The 19,022-nt window shown below is 29.4% G+C and overlaps 3 protein-coding genes across 3 annotated transcripts; 2 read left to right on the forward strand and 1 right to left on the reverse strand.

The window, feature by feature from the left end:
- Window positions 1-7,112: 7,112 nt before the first annotated feature.
- On the reverse strand, window positions 7,113-9,423 carry LOC109787787 (UPF0047 protein C4A8.02c). The gene is made up of 7 exons (XM_020346353.3): window positions 9,184-9,423; window positions 8,931-8,991; window positions 8,740-8,834; window positions 8,602-8,635; window positions 8,391-8,445; window positions 8,232-8,274; window positions 7,113-7,375 (listed from the first exon to the last, which is right to left on the reverse strand). The coding sequence occupies exons 1-7, from the start codon at window positions 9,355-9,357 to the stop codon at window positions 7,304-7,306; spliced, it is 534 nt and encodes a 177-aa protein (XP_020201942.1). The 5' UTR covers window positions 9,358-9,423; the 3' UTR covers window positions 7,113-7,303.
- Window positions 9,424-9,985: 562 nt separating this feature from the next.
- LOC109787782 (HISTIDINE TRIAD NUCLEOTIDE-BINDING 2) lies at window positions 9,986-12,774 on the forward strand. The gene is made up of 6 exons (XM_020346348.3): window positions 9,986-10,108; window positions 10,208-10,288; window positions 11,000-11,086; window positions 11,550-11,697; window positions 12,340-12,457; window positions 12,563-12,774. The coding sequence occupies exons 1-6, from the start codon at window positions 10,077-10,079 to the stop codon at window positions 12,628-12,630; spliced, it is 534 nt and encodes a 177-aa protein (XP_020201937.1). The 5' UTR covers window positions 9,986-10,076; the 3' UTR covers window positions 12,631-12,774.
- A 1,242-nt stretch (window positions 12,775-14,016) lies between these two features.
- Window positions 14,017-16,917, forward strand: LOC109787786 (UPF0481 protein At3g47200). The gene has a single exon (XM_020346351.3). The coding sequence runs from the start codon at window positions 15,294-15,296 to the stop codon at window positions 16,776-16,778; it is 1,485 nt and encodes a 494-aa protein (XP_020201940.2). The 5' UTR covers window positions 14,017-15,293; the 3' UTR covers window positions 16,779-16,917.
- The last annotated feature ends 2,105 nt before the right edge of the window (window positions 16,918-19,022 follow it).

Below are 19,022 nucleotides of genomic sequence, written 5' to 3' on the forward strand. Positions count from 1 at the left end.
ACTTACGATGCTTGATGATGATTTGGTGGTTTTGGTAGATAATGTATTATTAATAAACACATCCTAGTCTTATTAGTTTTAAAACCACGAAACCAAAATCTTTTGTCACTATTCAGTTAGAAGCACGCCATAGAGACAAGTGGAAGCACCTAAAGGCACGAACATGCTCATGAGGCTAAAAGTTCTCACATCATTGATCATCATAATACATTAATCCTCTCTTCCTTGTCTTGGAACCTTGGTGAGTAAATGATTGGCTTACTTATAATGATAGCCCCACCCTGTTTTCTAATTTCATGGCAGAAATGGTGACTTATACCTTTCGAATATGGTGTAAAACTTTTTTCTTATGTCTAAAACCTTATTATCATTGAGGTTTTTTTTTTTCCCCTATTAGAAAGATATAATTCATTCACATTAATTCAATTCCTATGTATATAGAGATAGAATGCGTATTTCCATTTGTGACTCTACTCAAATTAAGAATCTAACTTTGATTCTTAATTAAAGTGTTCAAGTATCAAATCTCTCGACTTAATAACTTTTATTTGTTAGCATTGGAGTTTGTGGTTTATTCTTTAAATTTTTATGCTATTAATTCACATATTAATTAATTATAAGCTACACATTGTTTTGTATGTTTTATTTTTAGAAAAATTGCACTTACATCCTTTGAAGTCTGTATAGATAATACATACTTCTCTAGTATTTAAAAATTATTCATTTCTAAATTATGTATAATGTTCTATCTTTTATTAATATTTTCATCATTCTTTAATTTTGAAAATAATAATTTTTTAGTTAATTCTTTAAAATTATTCATTGAAAAGTTGATATATTTTTTAAATTATAATATGCATGATATTTAAGATATAATTTTAAAGTTAATATTAAATAAGAAATCAAGTCTTATTCAATAATTGAAACTTACATTAATAATTTATTCTTTCATAATAATATATAAATGATATTATTTTATATAAGAAGTTATATGTGTCATTTAAATAAATATATGAAAAGAATATCCACTTTAAAACTAAAAGAAAGAGATATATATTTAAAATGACCCGAAACACACTTCATTGCAATTTTCCCATTATATTTCGGTACCTGTGTGCTCCATCCAATTATTACATAAGACTTGAATGATAACAATCTTATTGTTAGTTGTTACAAAGAGATTTTGAAACCTTATGATAAGAGGCTAAGTATCTATCAGTTAGAGGTGAAGAAAGTTGTTGAATAAGAAGTAACTTAATTTTCAAAACGGTGAGGAAATTAAGACTTTTTAATCAAGTCCTACTTATCTTTATCTTTTTCATATTTTGAATGTCCAAAGAGTACTCAGAAACAATTTAAGTTGTTATACTTGATTCTCATAGTTTCATTTCCTTCCTCGAAATTGATAGACACGTGTAGATAATTGATAGAATGAAAATTTTGAAATCAAATTGAAGAAAAACATTTACATATTAATGTATCAATCAGTCATATATGATTTGAATTCAATGTGTAGTTACGAGCCAAATCAAAATACTACTTTTTGAAACACACCAAGACTTTTCTAGGGTGCATGGCATCATGAGGCAAAATAGACAATTATTAGACAAGACCTCTCCATCCGATCAAAATTCGAACTATTAGAAGATATAAAAGAGACATTGGATCGATTTGAATAGCTATATGGATAATATAAATGAAAAAGATGGCTTAAAATGGATTAAAGTGGATGGGTTCGGTTTGAGAAAATTTTTTTGTGTTAAAACCGATGCATCCAAATTATTATAAATTAAATAAAATTTTATTAAAATTGATAAAAGAAGTGATATATAAAAGGTTGAAAAAGGCAAATTCTTTTATATAATCATGCTGTTTGAACTTGTGTCAACATTGTAGATTTTTTATGTCACTTCAATCATTTCTATTGTTCCAATACATGTTTTCATTTTTTGGATTTATATTTTTCACACACACAAAGCTTTTCACCACGCTCCTATTAGCATACCAAAGTACCATATTTGATCCTCATTTGAAATTGTAACTCCACCCTCACCTACCATTTTCAACACCAACTTTACCTCACTTTGTCACAATTATTTACAACTTCTCTTCATAATTTGGTCATACAACCTCCTTGCAAGTTCTGGTGCGACAACTTGGAAAGTCCAACTCACTTTCCACCTTTATCAATCATGACTTATCCACCTCTTAAGTAAGAACAAGGGAGATGGAGTGACCACTACACCAAAATTAATTTTTTGTGGTAATTAATTTATTATTTAGCAGTCATATAAATGACATTACTTTTTTTACTAGTATTTAAATAAAGGCTGGTGTATCCAGTGTCGTTAATATTATTACTGGCATTTATATAAAATGCTGGTAAAGATCTACTAAATTGTCGGAAAAACTTATTTTTTTAGTGACAATTCTAGTAGCCATTTTAAAGGCTATTAAAACTTATTTTTTTTAATTGTCTCCTTTACTTTAAATAATTTATTCCTATAATTTCCTTTTCTAAATTCATAACTTATATACTTTTTTTTATCTCTACTTGATATGGGATTTGTGAGATGAGAATTGTCTTTTTTTTTAATATATTTTTTAATATATTTTTTTAATTGTCTTGTCTCTTAACAAATGTGAGATTTATAAGGTGAAAGTTGCTCTCTAATTATTTTATAACATTATTGAATTTGGTAATAATGGGTGATTTGATACCAAATTAGAATAGTGAATTAAGATTCAACCCTATAGAATGAACCTGTAAGGTGATAGCTATTACTCACTTATATACTATTTAATTATCTTATCTCTAATCAATATGGGACTTAAGTTTTTTCTAATAAATAATTGTTGCTAATAGTTTTTTCTAATAAATAATAGTAAATTTTAGTGTAATATAAATATATTTTTAGTGACTATTATATATTAGCCATTAATATTTTTATATATGGTGGCAATTACATTATTGTCATTAAATAATTATCGTTAATAACAAATTTTGTTGTAATGGACTCGCCCACTTTTAGTTGAACTTGACAACTCGAGACTTATATCAATCGAGATCAATCTAAATTTTTCTTGATTCATTTTACATTAAATTCGAAATATTTGAGTCGAAACCAGTCATAACCAACCAATGTTCATCCCTAATTTCAACTATTTCATTTAAAAATGTATGAAAAAAAGTATTTAGAACAATTTAAATTTGTGAACAATTTTTTTCTAGAAAAAATAAGTTATTTTATGAATTGAAAATTTAAAACTAATCATTATTTTTCAACAGTTTTTTTAAGTTCATTTACTACTTAAAATTTGATTATTTTTGTTATATCTAAACAAAGCCAAACATCTTAAAATTGCTTAGCAACATTTTTACTTAAATAAAATATAATTTTAATTATAGTTGATTATAATAATAATCGGTTACTCATATAATTAAGTATTAAAATATTTAATTTTCACAATTTATTTAAACACATAAGTAAAGAAAGTCATTTTCTCGTCAACAAAATTAAGTTCTGATGAAGAAACTAAGAAAGGTTAGGAGTTTAATTACTATTAATAATTGTATTACTAATTAATAGGTAATTAAGAACTAAAGTCCAACAAATCTAAGTCAATTATGGTCGGTATAAATAATTACATAAATTGAGATAAATTTACTATTCATTTATTACTCTCCTATATATTTGAGTCAAAGTTGATTTGAACATTAAAGTATTTTTTGCAGGTATCACACCCCTTGAAGTTGTCAGCCAATAAGGATTTCAAGGATATCGATGCTAGAGATTTATCGGTGTGCTCTTAGGTACATTTTAATGTCCATCGTAGGGAGACTTGCGAGAATCATTTTCCCCCTATTTATAGTGGTTGGTCATAAGAAACCCTTAATTGACACATATATCATTGCAATTGTTGGATTGTTATGATTCAATGGTTCATCAAATTATAATCATTCAACTCCCTAGACAATGTTGTGAAATGAAGAATCACGACTGTTATGTTTCTTGGGGCCAATGTCATCGTCACATCCAACCTTATAGTCGCCCAACTCCTTAAGGTTATAGGCTTATATATGCCAAAACGAACTTGCACAAGCAAATGACTAGCTACCTCGGAGCTCTCGGTCATCACATCCAACCTTTTCGTTTAGCCTTATAGTCGCACTGCTCCTTAAGGTTGGGAACTTGTATACCAACACAGATTTGTATGAACAGATGACTAGTCGTCTCGAAGCTCTCGACCATCGAGACAACTAAGCGTAACAACCTTGATACACCATTAACCAAGGTCACGTTTATCTTAATTGCCTATGTATGTTTCAATTGTCTTGGTTGTCGAGATAGTTGATGTAGACATCATTGGTACATTGTCTTAGTCACAAATCTCAATTATACATAGTTATCTCGACATACTCAACTATCAAGAATGTCGAGATAGATAATTTTTATAAATGGTTTGAACACAATTATCTTGGTGGTCCAAGGAGTTGAGATAATTGAAACCACAGGGTTAATCACACCATTGAGTCATTATGATGTGAATTATGTAAATGATGAAGAAACCAAAGTAACATTAGGAGTTTAATCAATATTATCGATCATATTACCTAATTGGTAATCAAGAACCAAAATCCAATAGATCCAAGTTCATTATAGTCAATATAAATAATTATACAAATTGAAATAAAATTACTGTTCATCTATTACTTCTCTAAATATTTGAATTAGAGTTTATTTGAGTGTCAGAATGTCTTTTGCAGATATTCCGTCCTTTAAAATTGTTAACCAACAAAGATTTCAAAGAATATCAACATTAGATATTCACTAGTATTCCCTCAAAGAAGTACAAGTTTCTTAATCCAGAAAACAAGAAAAATGTCTTCCATGAAAATTGAAACTGTATTGCATGGCATGCTAATTTATTTTTCTTTCCTCTTGCTCCCATATTTTCTTCTTGACCTTCACGGATCATCTTGGACTTGGGCATCATTCCTTAATTATTTAAAACTGAAATGACTAAATTATTTTAGAAACCCGGAAAATTGACAATATAAACACTGACTCAATGACTTTTCTTATATAAGGTATTATTCAACGAGTCGTGGGAGTCTAAAACAACAATAACCTGAGTATGTGTAGGTGAATATATATAGTGGCCTTTTGGTGCCTCAGCCAAAGTTGTACATTCTGAGTTTATACAGAGGGACGTGATAACATGCTTCAATCCTTTATATAGGGAGCATTTTACACCTTACAAGACAAAAAAAAAAAAAAAAAAACTGATTTCATTTAGATACAAAACCTTAGTATGTTTGGATGAGGAATTTTAAATTATTGATATTTAAATTACTTTAATTTCAATTTTTATCATTCTTAAAATATTTTGTTTGGACAAGTCAATTCAAATTTCTTAAATTTTAAATTGTTAGTTTGGATATGACAATTTGATTCTACTATAGTAAAATTGATTTTAAAAATATATTTATATATTGAGATTCTTAAATTAATTTTTATAAAAATAAATATTAGTTAATTTTTAAATATTTAATAATTTTAAAAATTAATATTAGATAATATTTAATAATTTTAAAAATATTTTTAAATATTCAATAATTAAAAACATGAAGAGATAAGAGATAAGATAAAATATATAAGTGAAATAAGAAAAAGAAATATGAGGAATTTCAAATTCTTACTTTTTTTGAGAATTTGAAATTCTACTATTTCAAGGAATTTCACAAATGCTTAAATTTTAAATTCTTTATAAATTTTCTATCCAAACAAAGTATTTCACCACAAAAAATTTAAAATTATTTAAATAAATAAATTACTCCATTTAAATTTTTTATCTAAATACACTATAAGGGGCATTTAGAACAATCTATAAGGAGGTATTTGCAATTCTATTTTTTTAATTGGTTTCAACGGTATAACCTATAAAAAAATATTATTGGTAATAGGCTGGCTGAGGATGAATATATTATCATGACAATTATTTTTTCATTCTATATTATTATTTACTATAATCTTTTGTACGGTTGCACTTAAAGATACTTCTTACGTTTACAATCGTTGACTTCAGTTCAATGGGATTGAAATATTTATAAAACACACTTTGATATTTAAGTAAGAAGCAGAACAATCAATATATATTTAATAAGTGAGCAGTACCTATAATTGACTTGCTCTCTATTTATATTATAATCTTATTAGTTTTTTTTTTCTTTGTCTTTGCGCATAATTACCCAATTAAGTAATTTGACATCAAAGAGGATTAATAGTTGTTTTTCTAATACAAATATTTTGTTAATACAATTTGATATATTGCTTTTTAAACCTTTCAGCGTTGCTAGAAGGTGCTTGGTCTCACTAATGGTCGAACACTATTTGATTCTTGCAAGGATAGATGAGGAAAGTGTATCTTTAATAGTGTTCTAAGAAATTTTCGACCTTTGACTTTATTTTTTAAAAAGATAAAATATATTTTTATGTGTAATATAACCTATTTTTATTAATAAAATATTCTTTTTATTTCTTATTTTTGTTACAATTTATGAATATTTATTTTTTAAGAATGTAGATGAATTAGAAATCTGCCAACAATCATTCAAATAAATTGTATTTTTTTAAAGAAAGAAAAAGACAGGCGAATTAGCAGCCAATAGCTAGTGAAACCATGTATTCTGTTGTTGTAACTCTCATTTAGAGATAAAATTAGTTATAATATTTGAATTGTATTTTCTTTTACAAAATATAATAAAAGTAATGATTGAATTAGCAACAATACTTTTGTTGATCTCAATTTGATAGCTAAATATGTTAGTGACTAAATTTATTGTCACCTCTTATTTGTATAATTTTTGTCACCAAGTAATTTAGCAACCAAATCTTGTTATCACTAATTTTTTTTAGAATTATAATTTTGTTTAAATAATCGACTAACACAGTAAAAATGCATTTAAGTAACACTACAAAAATCGAAAATGGCCACAAAAGAACATCTGAACAACAACCAAGAAGTTAAGCAATGGTATAGTTAATCCAAAAAAAAAAAAAAAAAAACAAGAATTTCCAAAAGTCTGTCTTATAGGAAATGCTAACAAATAATTCCTAATACTTGAATGATTAAATGATAATTAAAAAAATATTTGACAGTAACATCTGCAGTAAAGTACTCAAACTTCACCAAAGTAAAAGCTACAAAAGTTTACAGATTATCTAAAAAATTCTCAAACACAAGTACTGTTCTTGATAATTAATATGAAGATGAAGTAAAACCAAGAGGCCTAAGCAACTCATACTCCATTAAGTGTGACCACAACTGTACGTGGTGTAGGATAATCTCGATGCTCACAAATCCATATACCCTTAAAAATAATGAAAAATCAAATCCTATCAATAGTTTTGAAGCTTTTCTCCACAAATTAAAATGACATATATGTAGTTCCATTGGTAACTACATTAAAACTATAATAATTTAGCCACGGCTCACAAATTTTCTTCAACAATATATAATAGTCTTATATATTTATATGTAGCTCCAAGGGTAACTACATCAGGATTCTATGTCAACCAACTTTTTTCTCATAACATAGGATTCATGCATGTCCTAAAATATTGTAAGGTGTGTTCTAAGATTACTGTCATAATCTACGAGATATATGCTATATGAGAAATCTTTTTATGCTAATAAGAATTTATTTTATTATTTAAAAAAACCTTGGTTATTGAAAGAAATGAAATTTAGTTATGCCCTTATAACATAGGCCATAAGTTGTCCTAAAATATTATAAGGTTATTTTTAATTACAGATATTTTTAAAAAAATATGTCAAATTCAATTTAAAAATAAAAAATGGAATGATAAACTAAAAGAGACAAGAAGTTAAAAAATTCTTAAAAACATTCTTATAAAAGAAAAAGCTTCCTAATAATACTTTCACTTAAGAATAATACTTTTAATATTTTGAAACACTCATTTCATTTTAAAAGACTCATTATTTCGAAATGGACGTTCCAAAAAAATATTTTGATTATGTTTTCTATATAAGCAGAGAAAAAAATTAATTTTATTTGTCTTAAAAAATTAATTATTTACATTAAATTTTACTAATTTCTTACTATTCTTCCTAAATTATTATTGTTATAAATAATAAAAATAATAATACAATTAAAATGTCATACACAAAAAAAAACGAAAAAAGTTATGCATTAATTTTGTTACCTGCCATGTCCCCATATTAAGCTTTCCATTTGTAACTGGTATCCTAAAAACACAACATATCAGTGGATTAATGCTGATTATATCATATTCAGCATAATAAATCATTCTGAGTATAGTACAGTATGTAACTATATATAGTGTGTATATGAAATATCTCACATGAGTGCACAACCAAACATCGACGATTTAATATGCGCAGGCATGTCATCTGGTCCTGAAATTATATACATGTGCAAATTATATGTACTGACATGCATATCATCCAATTTCAAGATCATTGAACTTTTTTTTTTCAAGAATGGAAAATACTATTAAACATATAAAATATAGATATCCATTGGTTTGGTAAAAAAAAAAAGAAAAAACTAACCCTCTAGAGTATGCTTCCAAGGTGCAGATGGCCCCTGCAAATATACATGGAAATTTCATCTCAAAGCCTTTTGTCGTAAGATTGTACATTAAAATTAATTGCTATAAATATTAATGTAGAACTAAATAAAAAATTAACCTCTGGAACTATACGATTGAGGAACGTTTCTGTATCAACGCGAACATCATAATCATAATTCTCATTGATGGTAAGAGAAGCACTTGTGTGATGCACTGTGTATATTTTTCATTAGAAGTTCATTCTACGAAAGCCCAAGTTGAAATTGAACATAACAACATAGTTGGACCAATTTGCATCAGCATACTTACAGAATAGATGGGCCAAGCCACACTTGAATCCAGACAATTCTGGACCAATTTCTTTCAAAATCTGAGCCAATAACAATGGTTATATTTGGTTTAATAAAAAGTTCAAAGTAAATCATATACTAAAAACTTAGTGTTTAAATGATCATCGAGCATATAATAAGAGAAATAGTTGTCCCATCATATATGGGACTTACAAACAAGGAGGCACAAAAACATGATTAATTGATTTGTAAGTTCAAAAACTTAGATATACCTTGGAAGTGATATGATGACACCCACGTTTAAGGGGAGGCAAAGTTATTGTCTTTTGAGCCCATTTAGGAGCAACCACCGTGGAAGTGGTGTCGTTTAAGGTTGCTGGGTTTGTGTGTAGTGACTTCACGCGAATCGGAACCTTGGTTGGGATGCAGATTGAAGAGACTTGCATGCTTTAAGTTGAAAGGGAAAATAAGTGCTTCCACCCAATGAGTGAGTTAGTGAACTAAATGAAATCAACATTTTATGGGGTGGATTTGTGATATATATTCAACAAGGCATTGGTGTGGTTGTGTGTTGCCACTAGCAAATGCTGCAATCTTGATCGCTCATATGTAAAGATTTGCTGGTTCAAACCAATGGTTATGATTCACTTACATTATATTCTAATAACTCATATTTTACATCAAATTTCAATAATTTAATTGTTGAATTCAAAGTTCTTAATGCATAGATCAAATCTACAAATTTAAACCTCAAGTGTGTGGTTCAGCGATAGGGGTTGATCCACGCTTAAGCAAAATCAGGGGTTCGAATCCTTGCCTTGTATATGCAGTCGCGTTAAATTTTGGGACCAGCTATCCCACCCTTTGAGGTGTCTTCCTCGTAACGAGGAACGAACAAAAAAAAATTTAAGGTAAAACATGAATTAAATTTTTATTAGGTTTTTGAACTGAAAATTTATAATTATTTTTTTTAATAATCTTATAATTATTTATAAAAAATGTTAAATATTTGATTTAATTATAATTTTTTAATTAGTAACTTAATTAAATAATAATAATTATCAAATGTTTAGAAAGTACCAAATGGTATTAAACCTTGATAATATTTATGGAGAAAATGGATTAATTAAGATTTTTGGTTGGAGGAAGTAGCGAGGCATTAGCCATGGCAGCAACCATTCCTTTTTCTCTGCTGAGGCACTTTCCTTTCTTTTCCTTTCATATTCTCTCAATCACTCGCTTTGTTTCTCTCACTTCCCTCTAATCTCTTGAGTTTCGCTTCCAATTTTATTGCAGGAACTTCTCGCCGTTGAAACTAGCAACACCTTTCGTTCGCAAAGTCTCCAACTTCAATCTTCTCCCTCTTCAACCACGCAGGTTTCTCTTTCAATCCTCGCTTCGCCCTGTTTAGAAAAATGTTATTGCGTGCCAAAATGAGGGAATTTTACTTTTCGCACCAAATTAGGGAGAGATTCGGAAGTTTCTCGTGGTGTTGGTGTCGTTTTAATTTTAGTAATTATTTGTGAAAATAGGAAATTTCTCGAACTAAACTCTTCAAAGAAAGCGTAAGTTCTGTTTGGCATTGTTACAAGTATTTGCGATTCGTCTGTCATCAGTTAAATTTGAAACCGAGTGTTTCTGTTGATTTGAATTATACTTGATTGGTTTCAGCATTTGTTTTGAAGCATATGGTGGTTGCTTGGATTTTCATATTTCTAGTCACTTTGGTCCTTTAAAAATGATGTTATTTAAGAAAATGTTAAAGTTCCTAAGAGTGCAAATTAATAATCACATTAGTCTTAAATTCAAAAAGAAAATGTGTACCTAAAGTTATAATATTAATATATATTTAGAGATGGAAATGAGCGTTTAAATTTAGTAACGTATTTGACATTCTAGGGATTTATTTGATTTTTTTTTTTTAATTTCAGATACTAATGCGACAGCATTTACCACTTTGAGGGATAAAAGTGACTGTTTACTGACTTTTAGTATTACCCTTGTTTGGAATAAGTAGTAACTAGCTATACTCTGGTTATGGACTTGCTGTGTTGTATAGATGTGTTTTTGACATTTTGCTTGTAACAGGTCGGTCGTTAGTACCCGTGCATTGAACAATGAAGAGGCTGCAGCAAAAGCAGCTGCTGTTAATTTTGATAGTGAAGCTCCGACAATGTAACAACCCTTTCACATCTAACATCATTTTGTTTATAATGGTTTTCACCTTAGTCTTGGAAGGGAGTGCAAATCCCATTGCATGATACCAATTTTCCAAAAAATTTCACGAATATTGTACTTCTCTGCTTCCCTCTTCCTCTTTGAATGATTTCAAGATAGAGTTGATTTTAAATTTAAAGGATTCACTGGGATGTAAAGATTTTAAATCCCTATTAAGAAAGGTTTCCCACACAAATGAACTGTGACAGTCAATTTGAATTTCGGGGATTGGTAAATGTAATCAGAGAAGTATGGTTGAAACCATTTTGGGCTCCATAATGTAGGCAAGATCTGTATCTCTTGATATTTATGAGCACACTGACACACACTTGCACAGATGCATTCAAACTTATAATGGCTTAATCATTTTATTGTGTTTTTCTTTTTCTGTGTAATTTTGTAATCTCTACTTTCTTTCCAGATTTGATAAGATCATAAGTAAGGAAATCCCTTCTACCATTGTTTATGAAGATGAAAAGGTTCTTGCATTTCGTGACATTAATCCACAGGCTCCGGTTCATGTTCTCGTCATTCCAAAATTAAGAGATGGATTAACACAGCTTGGGAAGGTCACTAATCGCCCTTTTTCTGTGTACACTTACAAAAAGTTTTGCATGATTCTTCTGTTAAGTGAAAAATAGTTTACTGAAATTGTATGGACTACGAACATGTTAATGTGAAGACATGCAAATGAAAGATAGGAATTAGGAAGCATCATTGAAAATAACTGAGAATATATATTTATAAATGAGACCCCTAAGGTAACAAGTCAATTGAAGTTCAGTAATCTCACTGAACTTAAACAGAAAACTACGATGAATATAAACAGAAAAAATACTGATTTTAGCTACTCTGAACAGATGATGTCTCATCATTAGTTTGCAGATTACTTAATTTGTCAAACTGTCTCATGGTTGTCCAATTTTGAATATACTTTCACATTATACAGCCCCTAAATGATACTTTTTGATTTTTATTTTTTATTATCAATCTTTATTTAGTATTATTTTCATGTCATCAGATTTTTGGTTAATTGTGACCGTTGAATTATTTGGATATCTCATTAGATGGCAAAACATTACACTGGGGCTTTTTATGAACTGATGGTTCTAAAAATCTTCAAGTGATTTATGCCAAAAAGAAAAGCATTTTTTTGCAGCAAGGAAAACAGGAGTTTTATTTTACATGATATATAAAATCTCCTTTCACAGGCTGATAGTAGACATGGGGAAATATTGGGGCAACTTCTCTATGCTGCCAAAATAGTAGCTGAGAAAGAAGGTATTGTCGATGGATTCCGAGTCGTCATCAACAGTGGTCCTAGTGCCTGTAAGCTTGTTTCTTGTCAACAATTTATCTGAATTTTTTTCACTTGCTTATATTTGTGCCACTACCTGTAAACTTCCTCTTTCTCAAACTCATTATTTTGATTAGGTCAATCTGTGTATCATCTGCACTTGCATGTATTGGGTGGGAGACAGATGAATTGGCCGCCAGGTTGAAGGTTGAAAGTTAATTTTTGTCAAATTATAACTGCCTATTTTCTCGGGAATCGCTCATGGATATTTCTTCTTTAAGAGTTGTAATTTTTAGACCTACATATAAATAAATAATCTAAAAGCAAGGGATCTTTCAGTTTGATCAAATGATTATTTGGCGGAAGCTAATCCATAATTAATTAGAAAGGGTAAAATGCTCGTTTCTAGGAAAATCTAACCTTGTTAGGTCTTGAGTAGTATTGGGTAGAATATTTGGGTATCTTGCCTCTGAATGAATTTTATTTTCATTATTCTTTATCTCGTCAAGGTCTTGTTATGTGAATTGATTAAAGTTGTGGTAAAGAAGCTAAGTAGCATGGTAGTTAAATTGGGATACAAATTGTATATTGGAAAGTCTATTTTCTGAATCGTGAGTAGAATCATAAGATTTATGATTAATAATAAAACAGTATATACAATTGATAAAAACATCTATTCATGATCAATAACTAAAAAATGCAAGTCTAGGAGCATGAAATGCATGAGTTCTGGTAAAGTTTGTTATAAACTTATAATGGAGTAATATTACATTTATAATAAATATTCTGCTATTAGAATTATTTTATATTAAATTTTATAATAAATATACTGCTATTAGAATTATTTTATTCTAAAGTTTATAATAAGTTTTCTGCCACTGAATTTACTATATATTAATTAAATATCTGTATTTGAAAAACTATAACAGATTTAATCATGTTATAGTAAACATAGTAACTCTACCAAGATTAGAGTTTTATTAATAAAAATAGTAATAAATAATATACTATGTTATAGTAAAATTTATGACCTATTAATTTAAATTAATAATAAATAATTTATAAAAATGTGAATAAAAAATTGAGGCCTGAATTTGGGGCCTAAGACATATTGGCCTTATGTCTTATATTCCTTGAGGCAACAGAAATATCCTAATACAAGCAGCAACAAATAACTAATGGGTAGAAATAAAGATATAAAAAGAAAAACTCACTAAGTCATTATTGACTTGTTAATTTAGAAGATAAAACGCCAAATAAAATATTTATATCAACATTTTGACTAAAATAAGTGAAATTTTACCATATCCTTCTATATTTAAAGAGTTTTGAAACTGTTTTTATTTTTTTAATATACATGAACATTTGATATTTTAGAATAACTTAATTACGTTTATTTTTTCATTTAAATATATATTTTCTTAAAATTATATATACATACATATATATATATATATATATATATTAATAATTTGAATTTATTAAGAATGTTTTTTATATGATAAATTGAGATTTTTCATATTTGTATGTAAATTTTAAGAAATAAATTGAATAAAAAAATTATAAAATTTTCTTCTATTTTAACATATAAAATCTTATTATGTTGTCTCAAAGTTATTTTAAATTCTAGAAAATGATTTGAAATACTTGGATTAATATTTGGTGGGAAGAAAGAATAAGTTAATTATTTAAACTATCTTAAAATAAAATGCATTTGCTCTATTATCCTCTCTCTCTCTCTCTCTCGCTAGAGACAAAGAATTCTTTCCCTTTATCCTCGTTGTCGTTGCTTATTTGTATATTTTTGTTTTTAAAAGTTTTTGCACCATAAAACAAAGAACACGATTCCTTGCAAGGGGCGAGCGACCCTCTTTTTCTTGGATTCAAATTGACGGGCTTCGAGTAATTGTAACAACCATCCTTTTTTTTTTTATTCAAAGCAGTGTAGGTCCCCATTTGAAGAGAAGAGAGACTCACGTCACGTACCTGACGTGCAAATCTTCCCATCACGGTTTAAGTGGAGCCATATCTTTCTATTTTGAAAAAAAAAAATATCATACTACAATCTCTCGAAGCTTCTCTCCTAGCAGTGGCTTACAACATATATTAGCATCATTATCATATGCTCTGAATCTTCTCAACCTTAAGCATCGTGGAACTTAATCCATCTTGTTTCCAATAATATCTAACATCAATATGCTTTATTATGCAAAGTAGAATTCTTACCCAAGGTGAATGGCACTTTGATTTTACAATACAAAACCTAAGCTTATGCAGAAAATTCTTCATTTACATACAACAATGCAAGTTTCAGTTGCAAAATTCAACTCCGTCTGACACCTGCATCTACCCGTGTAATCAAATAATCTAAAGTGGATTTGTGGGATCTAATCAACATCATTTGCCATATTTGCATTTATATATCCAACTATAATACAACCTCTTTAATCAGTAATTTTTTTTTAATTATAATCCAAACAAAAAAATTTATCCAACCCATTTCTTTCTCACCCGTGTCAATATCTTATTAAACATTATTTCAATTATAGAAGAGAATTTCCCAGTTCATAGATCTTCCTTTCTTTCCACTCTTAGAATGTTCACATTCTTTTTTCCATTCAAAATTATGCTTCCTTTTCCTACTTACCCTCACCTTCTACCATGTTCTTTCCTCTGTCACTTTTCACTCGTTGCTTCTTTCAGATTATCTCTGATTCTCCTTCCTTGCATCTCCGCTTGGTTGTTTGTTCCTATTCATTTTATTCTTTACGCTAATGCAACTCTCTTTTCTTTCTTCTTCGTGTTTCCCGTGCCCTCTTTATTATATATTCAAGCTAACACAACAAAAACAAAATTCTTAGTCCAAAAATGGCAAGTGGAAAAATCATGAGATTGGCTTTCAAAAAGTTCAGCAGAAGAAAACTTCATGGCATCGCTGACAGAAGATCAAATTGGAGGGATCTTATGAAGAGAGAGTTAGAAAGTGGAAAGAGGGAGAACCCAGAAGAAAGTAACCTCGTTTGCATATACAGAGTCCCATCAAACATGCGTATGGTCGAACCCAAAGCCTACAGACCCAACAACATCTCAATCGGTCCTTGTCATCACGGGTCACCCAAATTGCAAAACATGGAAGTTCTCAAGAGAAACTTCTATCGTCGCTTGTTCAACCCAAACAATGGAGCCAAACTAGACGAGGCCTTCAAGTTCCTCGAGGAACAAGAATCCAACGTTCGAAGATGTTACATGGAAGACATCAAACTCAGCAGCGACGAGTTTCTACAAATGATGCTAGTCGATGCCTCTTTCATTATTCAGCTCTTTAAGGATCTATCATTGCATGAGTTTAGACAAGTTCCTTCCCTCAGTAGGTGGATAGTACCCATCATTCGGCGCGAGTTGATAATGCTCGAAAACCAGATTCCAATGTTTGTTTTGAACAAGTTGTTTGAGTTGTCCAGTGTTGATGCAACTTCATCACAACCATGCATGAGCCTCAAAGCAAGTGCTCTTAGGTTCTTTTACCCTTTGTTGCAGGTTGACTCTAACATTTCTCCTGAATATGAGAAAGGTGATGAGAAGTTAAGAGGGCTTCACTTTCTGGATCTTCTCAGGTCCAGCATTAGGCCCAAAATAGAGGGAGAAAAGCCCAGAGGGGCCCAACACCAGATGGTTCGTTCCATAACGGAGTTGATGGAGGCTGGTGTGAGGATCAAAGCAGATGAGAGTAGACAATTGCTTGACATAACCTTTGGCAAAAAATGGGGTTTTCTGAGGGAACTCACTATTCCTCCTTTGAACATCAACGACCACAGAGGAACCGTGTTTCGTAACATAGTAGCATTCGAGAAGTGCCACAAAGAGTGCAACCCCGATGTGACAACCTACTTGTTTTTCTTCAACGGTCTCATTAACTCTGCTGATGATGTTTCTCTTCTTCACTACAAAGGGGTGCTTCACCACTCTCTAGGCAACGACAACATCGTGTCGGAACTAATCAACAACATTACAAAAGAAATTGTTCGGGACAAACACGAGTCGTACTTGCACAAAGTGGTGAACGATGCTCATTTGTACTTTAATTCTTTCTACGCCAGAAAAAGAGCTTCGTTGGTGCATCATTATTTGACAAGCTGGGTTGTGGGGGTCTCTACTATTGGCGCGTTGTTGGTGCTTTACCTCACTTTCATTCAGACCGTGTTTGGATTTGCGGGGGCGTTAAAAGCGTTGGAAAATAAGAGCTTTCCATCTCTCCTCGTAGATGCGTTTTGTACCCCATTTCGTGGCACTCCAATCTCTAAAATGGAAGGTGAAAGTAGTAGTCAAAATGATGCAACGAAATTAGAAAAGTAAACGCAATTCTAATTGTGGAGAACAATGCAGGGAAATTCGAGATTTATGGGAGTATTTAATATGGTGATTTTTTTTTCTTGTGAATTTTGTGTAACTAGCTCAAGAAACAGATAAATAAATATCTTTCAGGTTGTGCAAATACATATGTTTAAATTTTATAAACGTTATCAAAATATCATTACTCATGTAAATAAGACACTTGCCAAAGCAGATCACTCCTCTTTAAATAGGCTTATCAGTTATACCAATTAGCATTTTTAAACACGTGCCTTGGAATAAGTCCCCATGTCATGTCCAGAAGTGATAATTTTCCCAATGGGGCAGTTTAAAGTTATTTTTTTTTTTTTATCTATCAAAATTATAATGAAAATACTAGAATTTGAACCTAATATTTTGTAACCGATCTGATTAAAGACTTTGAATCTATAATTATAGAATAGATTTTAAAATGGCTAAGAGATAACTAATAATCAAGAATATAGTATTAAATTGTAGAACGAGTAAAAGGTTAATTGGCACTTGGATCTTCAAAATATTTAGGTAAAATTCCTATGTTAATCCTGATTTGTATTTTTTCTAAAATTAATCAACGAATTAACTAATTGCTATAGAATGTTAGTTATATATTTTTGATACAAATAGTCACCTTATACTACTACTAATTTTATCTTTACTCGTTAGAAGTTCAAGGCAATTAGTTAAAGCTGCTAACTTCGTAATTTATAGAGTAACTTGACACAATCAATTATCTTTTTTAAATTTTTTTACACTACCTAACCATGACATGTAGTCCCAAAAATGACATCAATGTGGCCTTCCCGATTCAGCCAATTCCTAGAGCTCCCCCACCTTAAAGCGTGAATAATGAATAGATTAGAGAGTAGCTCATCTTCCTTCTCCGTTATTATTATGGATCGGTTAATGGGTCTACTGACTATAGCCCTGTTTACTTTGGTTGGATGAGATAGCATTTAGAATCCACTAACTTGCTTAACTTGTCATGTTAATTTAATAAGTTGGATTCATTTTTAATTTTTAATTTGAGTAACTAACATTGCTACAAATGAAACTTTCTATTTTTGTTAAAATGGACTTTCGATCTATGTCGATTATGACTTGTAACTGACATAAATCAAGGTAACATAGAAAGTTTTAGTCACAAAACTGACAGAGAAAGAGAGTATCTTATGTTGATTCTTTCTAACTATTATGGAATGGGTATTACATTAGGTGTCTACTTTCTATCGTCATAGGTTATGATCATATATAATCGACATAGAATATTTTGTTTTATAGTCGAATTGTTTTTTTTTTCTCCCTACAATTTACAACTAGACAGTTTAATATAGTATAAGACTAGCCACTAACAATCCTATATAATATATTATTTATTTAAATACAATTAAAAACTTATATAAATTAAACTACATATGATAAAATTTATAAGGTATGTTAAATAAATCTCATAACCAGTGTAAATTATTTCAATACATATATAAACAACATAACCAATGTAAATTTCAATACATATATAAACAACATAACCGATGTAAAATACATAATCATCGTAAACTACATAAACATATGCAATTTTAAATTAAAATAAATAAAACAATCATTTACAAGTTATCATAAATACTCAAGAAATATATAGTCCAACATGTGAAAATGGACACAAGTTGTTAATATCTATAAATTCATATTAGTGGTAAAATATTACATGATCAACACTCATATTATATTTAAATAAGTAATCTGGATTTTACATATATTATCTAATTTCGCGAGTTAATATAATATCCACAAAGATAATTATGAACATGCATGTGCTTGATAATATCCACATTTACGGTTACCTGTTATCTTGGATATTACAAATTTAATATATACTATAAGACTATATTTTAAATAACAATTATGAATATGTGTTTAATTAATTAACTTATATTTGACACTAAATATGAAATCTTCTTCCTAGATGTAATTGGCGCCTCTTGCAACCTCAATTGTGCTTTCATAGCTTTTTATGATAAACGATCAAAATTAAAATGTGTTAATTATTAAATTTATTAGTATAAAAATATATGACAAAGAAAATGTATTAAAATTAAGAACTTATGAATCAATTATGTCTCTAAAGGCCAAAGTGGTACAAAGAATACAAGAGAACCACAAGAGATTGATGAGGAACAATAATTGTCAATGGTCAATTGCTCCTTATTTTGTAAACCAAGTAATTGTGTA

Source organism: Cajanus cajan, chromosome 1, assembly GCF_000230855.2.
Source record: "Cajanus cajan strain Asha chromosome 1, NIPB_CcT2T_4, whole genome shotgun sequence".
Taxonomy (NCBI): domain Eukaryota; kingdom Viridiplantae; phylum Streptophyta; class Magnoliopsida; order Fabales; family Fabaceae; genus Cajanus; species Cajanus cajan.

Coding starts and splice junctions, on each gene's coding strand:
- LOC109787787 (XM_020346353.3), bottom strand. CDS start 9,357: ATGCAAGTCTCTTCAATCTGCATCCCAACCAAGGTTCCGATTCGCGTG. Junction 8,835..8,930: donor TGGCTTGGCCCATCTATTCT/GTAAGTATGCTG, acceptor AAATATACACAG/TGCATCACACAAGTGCTTCT. Junction 8,275..8,390: donor ATGTTTGGTTGTGCACTCAT/GTGAGATATTTC, acceptor TTGTGTTTTTAG/GATACCAGTTACAAATGGAA.
- LOC109787782 (XM_020346348.3), top strand. CDS start 10,077: ATGGCAGCAACCATTCCTTTTTCTCTGCTGAG. Junction 10,289..10,999: donor CTCCCTCTTCAACCACGCAG/GTTTCTCTTTCA, acceptor TGCTTGTAACAG/GTCGGTCGTTAGTACCCGTG. Junction 12,458..12,562: donor CAACAGTGGTCCTAGTGCCT/GTAAGCTTGTTT, acceptor TATTTTGATTAG/GTCAATCTGTGTATCATCTG.
- LOC109787786 (XM_020346351.3), top strand. CDS start 15,294: ATGGCAAGTGGAAAAATCATGAGATTGGCTTTCAAAAAGTTCAGCAGA.